The 12,544-nt window shown below is 42.3% G+C and overlaps 1 protein-coding gene across 2 annotated transcripts in view; it reads left to right on the top strand.

Moving 5' to 3' along the window:
• TCEA1 (transcription elongation factor A1) overlaps positions 1-12,544 on the top strand; it is a 49,855-nt gene that overhangs the window by 17,271 nt on the left and 20,040 nt on the right. The window contains exons 3-7 of one of the 2 annotated variants that reach the window (XM_077270496.1): positions 2,027-2,132; positions 3,298-3,385; positions 4,394-4,545; positions 5,587-5,643; positions 10,397-10,551. In XM_077270496.1, coding sequence (XP_077126611.1) covers positions 2,027-2,132; positions 3,298-3,385; positions 4,394-4,545; positions 5,587-5,643; positions 10,397-10,551 — 558 coding nt within the window. The remainder of the gene's footprint in view (positions 1-2,026; positions 2,133-3,297; positions 3,386-4,393; positions 4,546-5,586; positions 5,644-10,396; positions 10,552-12,544) is intronic. The other variant, XM_077270497.1, reaches the window with a different exon arrangement.

Here is a 12,544-nt window from a genome sequence, read left to right as displayed (position 1 = left end):
CCCATAATTTTTTTTTTTGTTTGTTTGTCCTTTTTAACCCTGGAAGTTAGTGTTAAAAAATAGGGGGGGAAAAGTTGTGTACCTCTCTCCGGTCCCCGGATCTCCTCTACTAGACAGCTCCAGCTGTGTCCTTGTTCGTCAGAAGCCCTGTTGTAAGTTCTGGCGGGCTGTTACACCTGCTGGTGGCCGCATTTCTGCAGGTTGCTGAAAACTTGGCACTAATGTTAGTGTCTGTCTCATATCACAGGAGGGTTACACTGACCCCAAATTGTGAGATTTAACTATATAATTGGGATATTCACAGTGTCCCATAATACATAATACCCCCTCTGTCACCTAGGTCAGGGGTGAGGAATCCTTTTTTTTTTTTCTCCTCTCCCTGTGAAGTCATTTTGATATTTATACCATCTTTCGGGGGCTGTATAAATCCTGCAAGAACTCCGTCCACAAAGTACGTCCTGACGCTGGCAATGGTTTTGGGATGTAAAATTTAATTGCATGCGCCTTCGGTTTATGTAGTAAACACTGCATGGTGTTGGGACCATCAGTTGTGTTGAGCAGAAGTCTGGTGGATACACAGCTGATAGTCCTACTGAATAGACTGTTAGAATTTGTATTATGGCAAGAAAAAAGCAGCTAAGTAAAGAAAAATGAGTGGCCCTCATTACTTTAAGAAATTAAGGTCCGTCAGTCCGAATAATTGGGAAAACTAATGCAGTTGCAAAAACCATCAAGCGCTACAAAGAAACCTGCTCACATGAGGACCTCCCCAGGAAAGGAAGACCTAGAGTCACCTCTGCTTCTGAGGATAAGTTTATCTGAGTCACCAGCCTCAGAAATCGCAGGTTAACAGCAGCTCAGATTAGAGACCAGGTCAATGCCACACAGAGTTCTAGCAGCAGACACATCTCTGCAACAATTCTTAAGAGGAGACTTTGTGCAGCAGGCCTTCATGGTAAAATAGCTGCTAGGAAACCACTGCTAAGGACAGGCAACAAGCAGAAGAGACTTGTTTGGGCTAAAGAACACAAGGAATGGACATTAGACCAGTGGAAATCTGTGCATTGGTCTGATCAGTCCAAATTTGAGATATTTGGTTCCAACCACCGTGTCTCTGTGCAACGCAGAAAAGGTGAACGGATGGACTCTACATGCCTGGTTCCCACTGTGAAGCATGGAGGAGGAGGTGTGATGGTGTGGGGGTGCTTTGCTGGTGACACTGTTGAGGATTTATTCAAAATTGAAGACATACTGAACCAGCATGGCTACCACAGCATCTTGCAGCGGCATGCTATTCCATCCGGTTTGCGTTTAGTTGGACCATTTATTTTTCAACAGGATAATGACCCCAAACACACCTCCAGGCTGTGGAAGGGCTATATGACCAAGAAGGAGAGTGATGGGGGGGGCTACGCCAGATGACCTGGCCTCCACAGTCTCCAGACCTGAACCCAGTCGAGATGGTTTGGGGTGAGCTGGACCGCAGAGTGAAGGCAAAAGGGCCAACAAGTGCTAAGCATCTCTGGGAACTCCTTCAAGATTGTTGGAAGACCATTTCCGGTGACTACCTCTTGAAGCTCATCAAGAGAATGCCAAGAGTGAGCAAATCAGTCATCAAAGAAAAAGGTGGCTACTTTGAAGAACCAAGAATATAAGACATATTTTCAGTTGTTTCACACTTTTTTGTTAAGTATATAATTCCACATGTGTTAAATCATAGTTTTAATGCCTTCAGAGTGAATTTACAATTTTCATAGCCATGAAAATACAGAAAAATCTTTAAATGAGGTGGTGTCCAAACTTTTAGTCTGTACTGTACATGCTCAGTAGTGAGGCAGGGCTGTGGAGCCGGAGGCAGGGAAATGTCTGAGTAGGAAGCTTGGCTTACCGACTCAACAGCCCTGGCTGTTTCTTAGGACTTACCCAATATAACGCTGAGGTTTTGTTTTGTTAATCTTGACGCTTATTTTTAGCGATATTAACCCTTACATGTAATCAAAGCCTTTTTTCATTTTGTCTCCAATAGTCTACCCGAATAGGAATGTCTGTAAACGCTATCCGAAAACAAAGCTCCGATGACGATGTGACCTCACTAGCCAAATCGCTTATCAAGTCCTGGAAAAAACTACTCGGTAACGGAGTCTTGTTTGCCTCTTACGCTTATGTTAAAATGTATTTCGGAAGCATTTATTGTGCAGGCATACAGCCACCATAAGGAATGGGGGCTTTAGTTTGGATAACACAAGTTCAGGCTTGTCCAGTAATGACCTGGCCTACTGTGTGGTGGTTATTAACCATTTGTGCCAGGTCGAAAGCAGTTAGGTGTTGACACATTTGTCAAAAGGCTCATGTAGTAATAGATTTCTTTACATAAGAGTGTCTTCCCCTTGCTAACCTGTGGACAATAAATGTCCGCAGACACTATACATGTTTACTAGTCTGCAGTAGTTTGTAGTAGGCTGGGTGGTAAGGCCAGCCACACTTCTGATGTGCCCAGAACAATGATTGTTCTCGGAAGCACATGTCCTGCTTACACAGGATGATGTGCTACTGAGAGTAATGATTTTTAATCGTGCTTAAAAGTAATTTTTCCCAATGTAAATGAGCGTTTTGTAAGTTCATCGGGTGATTGGCAGCCAGTTCAGAGAGGCTGATTATCCCTTAATGAGTGTTCTTGGGAACACTGGTTCCCGTTAATTGTCCAGTGTAAAAGCTTGCTAAGTCAGTGCATTGGCAGAGTTATTATCTGGTTGTCTCATTATAGATAAACAGATAAGAGGGATAAAGGCAGTTGCCGGGATTGGCTCATCGCCCTGGGCCCTGCTCCCTTCAAGCATCTGATTTAGTCAGGGGGCAACTGAGGTCAGACATCTGCCTGGAAAATGTGATCAAAGTGTTTGGTGGTCACTCAGACAAAGGCGGCCAAAGTCTGCCATAATGAGAGCTGATTGTACAGGGCCACTGGTTCTGCCTGACCGGGCACCCGGAGCAGGGGACCCCTCTGTGAGGGTTATAAACACATAGGACATGTGGGTTAGACTCTTGCTGTTATATTGTCCAATGGCTGTTTTCCACGAATGGACTGATAACGATGATTTTTCTATTTGCATCAGGTCGTCTTTATTCCTTTTGATTAGATTTAGTTATGCACTCTATTTGATGATTTTCTACATTTCATCTTGGTTTATGGTGAAATGTATTTGTTTGTTTATTTGTCTTTATTGCCCTCATGTAGGTAAAAGAGAAAATACTTTTAAATAGCTGTTTTTGTTTTGTGTTTTTTTCCTCTTTATCTAGATGGCCCCTCATCTGAAAAAGAAACTGAAGAAAAGAAAAAAGAGCAGCCCCCTCCTGCCCAAAACAGTCCTGAAGCGAAGGAAGAGAGGTATACCCCCAGTGTTTTTATGCAGTTATATCCAAGATTAGCATTAACCCCTTCACCCATGGGCCATTTTTTTTTTGTTTTTTGCTCCACTACTTCACACAGCCTTAACTTTTTTTTTTTTTTTTTCCCCATCAATATAGCCATGTGAGGGCTTGTTTTTTGCCGGTGAGTTGTACGTACTGGAAAACTGGAAAAGCTTCCAATTGCCGTGACATTGCCCAAAAAAAGGGCAATTCCACAATTGCGTTAAAATGCTGATACATTTTGGTGATAAAATCAATTATGTTCCAGAAAAGATATGCACTCCGCGCCAGAGCCCACATTAAAGGGGGAGACACAACAGACCACGTATATATACGACGTGGAGGGGTTAAAGGGAGTTTTAGGCAAAACCATATGTAGTAATTGGTTTGGTGTCTACAGACTTTTCCAACCACTAAAATGTTGTTTTGTATAGGTACTTGTTCTCTCACATCTCTCTTCCTCCTCCTGGATAACTTAAATTTTGTGAGGAATTGGATAAGACTTAGTATCCTGTCTTGACAGTCCCATTCATCTGAGCTGATGTGCAGTACCTAGGAGCAGCCCTTACTCAGTCAACAGACCTGGAAACGGGCAGCTCCGTTCGCCGCAGGGAACCTGGAAACGGGCAGCTCTGTTCGCCGCAGGGGACCTGGAAGCGGGCAGCTCTGTTCGCCGTAGGGTCCTTGATATGGATTGTAGCATTGGCTCCAGCACTGGCTCCCCATTATGGGGCAGATAGGAGTATTTTGCAATGATTGGCCACCACATTCATCACTTCTGCATCAAGTGTATTTTGAGGCCTAACCGAAAACCCAATAATACGTTAATTAATGCCTTTGTGATTTTCTTGACTGAGCGGCATGGTAAATGGTGGGACACTTTTATGTAGAAATTAATGGTAACGTTTTTCAGTAGACTGTCATGATCTGCTCTGAAGTAGTAGGCCTATGGCAGGTAACGCTTTTACGTTACTACTATCCCCAGCAGCAGTTCCAGTAGTAGTTCCAGCGGACGGAAAGAAGATTGTGCAGCCCCATCTGAAACCTTCATTACATCTTTTCCCCGAGCTCCCAGCACCTCAGACCCAGTCAGAATCAAATGTAGAGAGTTGCTTTCTACTGCTCTCAAAACAGGAGGTGAGTACAGAGTATACAGTGTATATACAGTGTGTCCGTAAAGTCATGGTGCACTTTTGACCAGTCACTGGAAAGCAACAAAAAACGATGGAAATGTGAAATCTGCTCCAAATAAAAGAAAAATTCTCCCAGTTTCATACCTATTCAGTGCAGTTCGATGTGGGCTCCCATCTGTTGCCCTACACACATCCAAACGATAGTGAAGTTCTTGCCACACACGGGTAAGGACGTCTGGTGTAACAGTGAATAACGTCTGTGATTCTCTGTTTTAAGTGATTAATGTCGTTGATACGTTCAATGTACACATGTTTCTTCACATAACCGTAAAAATCTAAGGTTGGCAGATCCGGGGATAGTGGTGGCCGTGGCTTGACAAAACCCCTGCCTATCCACCACCGGGGGAATGTTCTATCCAGAAACTCACTAACAATGGTGGCGTAGTGTGGAGGAGCGCCGTCCTGTTGATAGATGACACCTTCTGGAAATTGTGACACTGCATACAATTCCAACATGTCAAGATACGTGTTTGCCATCACAGACCGCTCCGCGGAAAAAAAATGGGCCTATCACTTGGTTTCTCCTTCAACTGCTTATCCCTATTCCTATGTGGTGGCGCTTAGTTATAAAAGCATCTATTCACCTAGCACTTTGGTCACGGATTCGAATTTAGCGAGCCAAAGAACACACAACTTTCCTCTGTACCGTCCACATCTCGACTAGCATGGAAAACCACACAGCTGGCATAAGCTTGTGGCTGCATGACGTCCCAGACCTGGCAGTGTATTAATCAGAGTTCAGTTTACCAGGGGTTAATCTGACTGGGGGCTCCGCAACCGCTTAAATGACTGTGTGTGGTTTGATTGGTTCTTGTTATCACTCCTCATGAACAGGTCTGATATGATTGAGCCAGAGAAAGGGCACCAAAATGTAAACTATAAATAGATCCTGTGACTGGTCAAAAGTGCACCATGACTTTACGGACACACTGTACTTTGCCATGTACATTGTTCAAATGGTTTTGACTGCGATTCTCTTCCACAGATGACTACATTACTATTGGAGCGGATGATGAAGATCTCGGAGCTCAGATTGAAGAAGATATCCTTTGTGTCATTGCAGTAATATGTCCATTTGTGACGCAGTAATTGGGAATATTAGCTCAGTGTTAGGATGGAGATTTTATGATTTCTCTTAACATAAGTTACTGTATCTTCAGTGATGTAACTGATCCCTCTGCTTTACAGCCTGATGTTTATTTCAGAACCTTTATCTAGTCCTTTTGTTAATGCAATCATTGTTAGGCTGTTCACGCTGGGCGGTTTTGCAGCTTTTTACATTTTTTTTTTTTTTTTTTTAATGCACCTTTTCAGCTGCGTTTTACAGTACCAGCAAAGTCTGAGATTTCAGAAATCTCATGTACACAGCTTGGTTTTATTGTAATCAGGATTTTGTGCTTTGCATGTTTTTATGCACAATGGAGCATGGCACTACTTTTCTGTTTGTTTTTTTTTGTTTGTTTGTTTTTGGGTTTTTTTTCAGCGTTTTTTCCCCCCTTTAAAATGAATGGATGGTGGGAAAAAAAGAAAAACGAAGGTATCAGGTTTTGCAGCATTTTTTTTGTGCCAAAATCGGATTCTATAGAATAGGACTTTTTTTTCATCACTAAACTTTATCAGCATGCACATGAGAGAAATCTAGCATGCCAAAATAGCAGCAAAAAAAAAACGCCAGCATGCTTTTTTTTTTCTACCACTTCTTTCCTGCAAAGACATCAGGTTTTGCTGCAAAAGCACTTAGTGTGAACTTACCCTTACTCGTCGGATACAAGTGTTACAGGGGTGATCCGGCTCCTGTCACTGCTGTATCGGTGGGTGAGCAGGACCGGTGGGGGCACGTCTACAGATATCTGCCAGCTCTCCTGCGCCAATAGCAGGTATCGCACACCTGTCCTGTATGGGCAGCGATTGCTGTACTTCAGCTTTCAGGAGGCATTCGGTCACACATTTGGAAGATTCCCTGTTTTCCACTGCACTTGCTAAAGTTTTTAAGAGAGTGGTGTTTAAAGGGAGGGTGAGGAACCTGACACAATTGGCATCATTTATTCCAAAAATTGCCATACACTTTATATAATGTATACCAACTATGATTTAATATTCTGGCACACGGGAGGTTATAAATGTGCCAAATCTAGTAAGAATCATGCACTTAATAAAGTAGGCGTATCTTACACTACTAAACTTCATATATTAAGACTGGCATATGAGACAATGGAATAGGAGGGTAATAACTTCCCTGTATTGTGTGCTGATCTTTGCCATGTGTGTCTGTACTTAATCAAGGCTTCTTTGTGCCCTCACCCGAACAGAAAAGGCTCCTTGGCATTAGCAGGCGTTCTGGGTGGCTTCATGTTTATGTACTGGTACTATTTGACATCCATGGTTTTCGTCCCCACTACTAAGCATACCTTGTCTTCCAATTCCAAATACACGGGTGAGCAAATTCTTCCGGAGTACTTTAGGCATGGTTAGCCCCTGCCATGCGCCCCCTGGCATACAAACTGACTTAATAGTTCCTAGGATACCTACAGTGGGGGAAATAATTATTTGATCCCTTGCTGATTTTGTAAGTTTGTCCACTGACAAAGACATGTCTATAATTTTATGGGTAGGTTAATTTTAGTATTGACAGATAGAATATCAAAAATAAAATACGGAAAATCACATTCTATAAATTTATATAAATTTATTTGCGTTTTACAATGAGAAATAAGTATTTGATCCCTCTGGCAAACAAGACTTAATACTTGGTGGCAAAACCCTTGTTGGCAAGCACAGCAGTTAGACTTTTTTTGTAGATGATGATGAGGTTTGCGCACATGTCAGGAGGAATTTTGGTCCACTCTTTGCAGATCATCTCTAAATCATTAAGATTTTGAGGCTGTTGCTTGGCAATTAGGAGCTTCAACTCCCATAAGTTCTATGGGATTAAGGTCTGGAGACTGGCTAGGCCACTCCATGACCTTAATGTGCTTCATTTTGAGCCACTCCTTTGTGCCTTGGCTGTATGTTTTGGGTCATTGTCTTGCTGGAAGACCCAGCCACGACCCATTTTTAATGTCCTGGCGGTGGGAAGGAGTTTGTCACTCAGGATTTTACAGTACATGGCTCCATCCATTCTCCCATTGATGCGGTGAAGTAGTCCTGTGCCCTTAGGCTTCTTTTACACTTACCGTGGTTTTGCTTCCCGTTTTTGCGGCCCCAATAGATTTCTATTGGGCCGCAAAAACGGGCCCAAATAATTCCACGGAGTGCCGTGAAGGCCTTATTTACAGCCGTGAAAAAATATTGAGCCTGCTTGATATCTTTCACGGCTTACGGACACGGCCCCTATTGAAAATCAATGGGGCCGCAAAAACAATGGAAGCTTCTTTTGCGGTGCACCGTGACTACCTTTTTTGCGAAACGCCGTTTTTTTCCCAATACTTTTGCATAATATTGGAAACCCGAAAAACGGCGATCCGCAAGTTTTTGGCGGTCCGTTATTGCGGTAGACCGTAAAAATTGCGGCAATACGGCCCGCAAAAAAGGCCAGCAAGAAACACTGTAAGTGTAAAAGAAGCCTAAGCAGAGAAACAACCCCAAGACACAATGTTTCCACCTCCATGCGTGACATTGGGGATGGTGTTCTTTGGGTCATAGGTAGCATTTCTCCTCCTCCCAACACAGCGAGTTGAGTTAATGCCAAAGACCTCAATTTGTCTCCTCTGACTACAGCACCTTCTCCCAATCACTCACGGAATCATTCAGGTGTTCACTGGCAAACTTCAGACGGGCCTGCACATGTGCCTTCTTGAGCAGGGGGACCTTGTGGGCACTGCAGGATTTTAAACCTTTACGGCATAATGTGTTAGCAATGGTTTTCTTGGTGACTGTGGTCCCAGCTGCCTTGAGATCATAATCAAGTTCCCCCTTGTAGTTTTAGGCCGATCTCTCACCTTCCTTGTGATCAAGGATACCCCACAAGGAGAGATTTGCATGGTGGCCCAGATTGATGTCAATTGACAGTCATTTTGTATTTCTTCCATTTTCTTACTATTGCACCAACAGTTGTCTCCTTCTCACCCAGCATCTTGTGTATGGTTTTTTAGCTAGTTTCCAGCTTTGTGCAGGTCTATGACCTTGTCCCTGACATCCTTATAAACCTTTGGTCTTGCCCATGTTGTAGAGGTTAGTCTGACTGATCAATTGAGTCTGTGGACAGGAGTCTTTTTGTAAAGTTGACTATGTAAGACTGCTGTCTTTAATGCAGTTAGAGTTGATAAGGAGCGTCTAACTGGTCTGTAGGAGCCCGAACTTTTAACCCCTTACTGACCTCGGACGGGATAGTACGTCTGAGGTCAGCTCCCCTGCTTTGATGCAGGGCTCCGCGGTGAGCCCGCATCAAAGCCGGGACATGTCAGCCGTTTTGAACAGCTGACATGTGCCCGCAATAGCGGCGGGTGAAACCGCGATTCACCCGCCGCTATTAACTAGTTAAATGCCGCTGTCAAACGCAGACAGCGGCATTTAACTACCGCATCCGGCCGGGCGGCCGGATATGAGCGCATCGCCGACCCCCGTCACATGATCGGAGATCGGCGATGCTTCTCCATTGTAACCATAGAGGTCCTTGAGACCTCTATGGTTACTGATCACCGGTAGCTGTGAGCGCCACCCTGTGGTCGGCGCTCACAGCACACCTGATTTTCTACTACATAGCAGCGAACAGCAGATTGCTGCTATGTAGCAGAGCCGATCGGGCTGTGCCTGCTTCTAGCCTCCCATGGAGGCTATTGAAGCATGGCAAAAGTAAAAAAAAAAAATAAAAAATGAAAAAAATAAAAAAAATATAAAAGTTTAAATTACCCCCCTTTCGCCCCAATCAAAATAAATCAATAAAAAAAAAATCCTACACATATTTGGTATCGCCACGTTCAGAATCGCCCGATCTATCAATAAAAAAAAAAGCATTTACCTGATCGCTAAACGGCGTAACGAGAAAAAAAATCGAAACGCCAGAATTACTTATTTTTGGTCGCCGCGACATTGCATTAAAATGCAATAACGGGCTATCAAAAGAACGTATCTGCACCGAATTGGAATCATTAAAAACGCCAGCTCGGCACGCGAAAAATAAGCCCTCAACCGACCCCAGATCATGAAAAATGGAGACGCTACGAGAATCGGAAAACGGCGCAATTTTAATTTTTTTTTTTTATTTATTTTTTTTTAGCAAAGTTTGGAATTTTTTTTCACCACTTAGGTAAAAAATAACCTAGTCATGTTAGGTGTCTTTGAACTCGTACTGACCTGGAGAATCATAATGGCAGGTCAGTTTTAGCATTTAGTGAACCTAGCAAAAAAGCCAAACAAAAAACAAGTGTGGGACTGCACTTTTTTTGCAATTTCACTGCACTTGGAATTTTTTTCCTGTTTTCTAGTACAAGACATGCTAAAACCAATGATGTCGTTCAAAAGTACAACTCGTCACGCAAAAAATAAGCCCTCACATGGCCACATTGACGGAAAAATAAAATCCCAAGGTCATGAAAGGGTTAATGATTGGTAGGGGATCAAATACTTATTTCTCACTGCAAAATGCAAATACATTTATATAATTTATACAATGTGATTTTTCTGGATTTTATTTTTTATATTCTTTCTCTCAATGTTAAAATTAGCCTTCCCTTAAAATTAGACTGTTCATGTCTTTGTCAGTGGGCAAACTTACAAAATCAGCAAGGGATCAAATGGTTATTTCCTTCACTGGGTGTTTGCACTGCATTTGAGGTTTTTACTTGACTCCTCTGTACCCGCTTTCCAAGAATTTAAAAACACAGACGCAAAATATAAGAACAGAGTGCGAAGTCGAATTGCCAACTTGAAGGATGCAAAAAATCCCAACTTGAGGAGAAACGTGCTTTGCGGCAACATCGCCCCAGATGTGTTTGCCAGGATGACGGCGGAGGTGAGTAGCTGAGCTCCTGTATGGGAAGGAAGATGACAATATTCTCGCTATAAATAATCACTTACTGACTCGGGTCACTTGGGCCTCTTACACAGCACATTGTTATCCCTGGAGTCTTGTACCTTCTCTACCATGAGGGATTGGTGTAAAGATCACAACAACTGGATTAATGTAGAATGTTTTTGTTTTTTTTGTAGTGATTTCTTTCTTGTACCCAAAGCACAACACATGCAATTTACTTACTCCATCTCATTGCTCACACAATAGCAGATTTTACTCCGATTTTCTGCCGCAGTTCTCTGCCTTGGTCATCTGCTTATTTTGAGTTCACCCTATACCATGTGAAATGACAATTTGCACTGAACATCTGCAGGAAGAAGTGACAAGATGCAGATTTAAATATCTGTCTTGTAGATAAATTTGCGCCAGGAAAATAACCGCAATGTGTAGATCAATTTTTAAATCTCATCTACTTAGATTTTTTTTGTGCGGAGAGCCTGCAGGTTAATTCAGTACCAGCTAAGAGGACAATGTGCATCAAATATGCTATAAAATGGATTTGCAGGAATGTTCAAATATGGGGCTAGTAGAAAAAGGAAAGCATTCCTCGCCTATTCACAACCGCTGCTTTTGTGGTCAACGCTAGTCCCGTGTTATGTCCATCTCACATGTGACATCAGCCAGTGATTGGTCTGAGCCGGACATGTGCAGTATGTGATGGACATGATATCATTACACAAGGACCAATGAGGACACTAGAGCAGCGGTAGGGATGGAATGAGTCCTTAAAGTTTTGTTTTTTTTCTCCAACTGTGCAATCTTTGCCAAGTTGAATCTTTTCTATAGTAAATAAGTATCTAGTGTGCTTACATTTGCTTGTAAGATGTTAAAGCATCATAAAGGCGTCACCATTAGCAGTATTTACTTAGAAAACTAGAACAGTCTGTGACCACTAAATCTGGTACAAAAGTATAATACACCCTGGTCTGAAGAGCTTGATACTTCTCGGCTGTGTTGTAAATTCACATCACTGCAGTGCAGAAGTAGTTTCCATTCAACTCTAAACTCCCTGATTTATTGGATCATCCTACAAAAAACTGGAGAACTCTTGTTTAACCCCTTCATGACCCAGCCTATTTTGGCCTTAATGACCTGGCCGTTTTTTGCAATTCTGACCAGTGTCCCTTTATGAGGTAATAACTCAGGAACGCTTCAACGGATCCTAGCGATTCTGAGATTGTTTTTTCGTGACATATTGGGCTTCATGTTAGAGGTAAATTTAGGTCGATAATTTCTGAGTTTATTTGTGAAAAAACGGAAATTTGGCGAAAATTTTGAAAATTTCGCAATTTTCACATTTTGAATTTTTATTCTGTTAAACCAGAGAGTTATGTGACACAATAGTTAATAAATAACATTTCCCACATGTCTACTTTACATCAGCACAATTTTGAAAACAAATTTTTTTTTTGCTCGGAAGTTATAAGGGTTAAAATTTGACCAGTGATTTCTCATTTTTACAACAAAATTTACAAAACCATTTTTTTTAGGGACCACCTCACATTTGAAGTCATTTTGAGGGTTCTATATGGCTGAAAATACCCAAAAGTTACACCATTCTAAAAACTGCACCCCTCAAGGTGCTCAAAACCACATTCAAGAAGTTTATTAACCCTTCAGGTGTTTCACAGCAGCAGAAGCAACATGGAAGTAAAAAATGAACATTTAACTTTTTAGTCACAAAAATGATCTTTTAGCAACAATTTTTTTATTTTCCCAAGGGTAAAAGGAGAAACTGGACCACGAACGTTGTTGTCCAATTTGTCCTGAGTACGCTGATACCTCATATGTGGAGGTAAACCACTGTTTGGGCACACGGCAGGGCTCGGAAGGGAAGGAGCGCCATTTGACTTTTTGAATGAAAAATTGGCTCCAAGCTTTAGCGGACACCATGTCGCGTTTGGAGAGCCCCCGTGTGCCTAAACATTGGAGC

Source organism: Ranitomeya variabilis, chromosome 6 (assembly GCF_051348905.1).
Source record: "Ranitomeya variabilis isolate aRanVar5 chromosome 6, aRanVar5.hap1, whole genome shotgun sequence".
Lineage (NCBI taxonomy): Eukaryota > Metazoa > Chordata > Amphibia > Anura > Dendrobatidae > Ranitomeya > Ranitomeya variabilis.
Note: the sequence above shows the minus strand (reverse complement) of the source record. Positions and strands in the feature narration are given on the sequence as shown.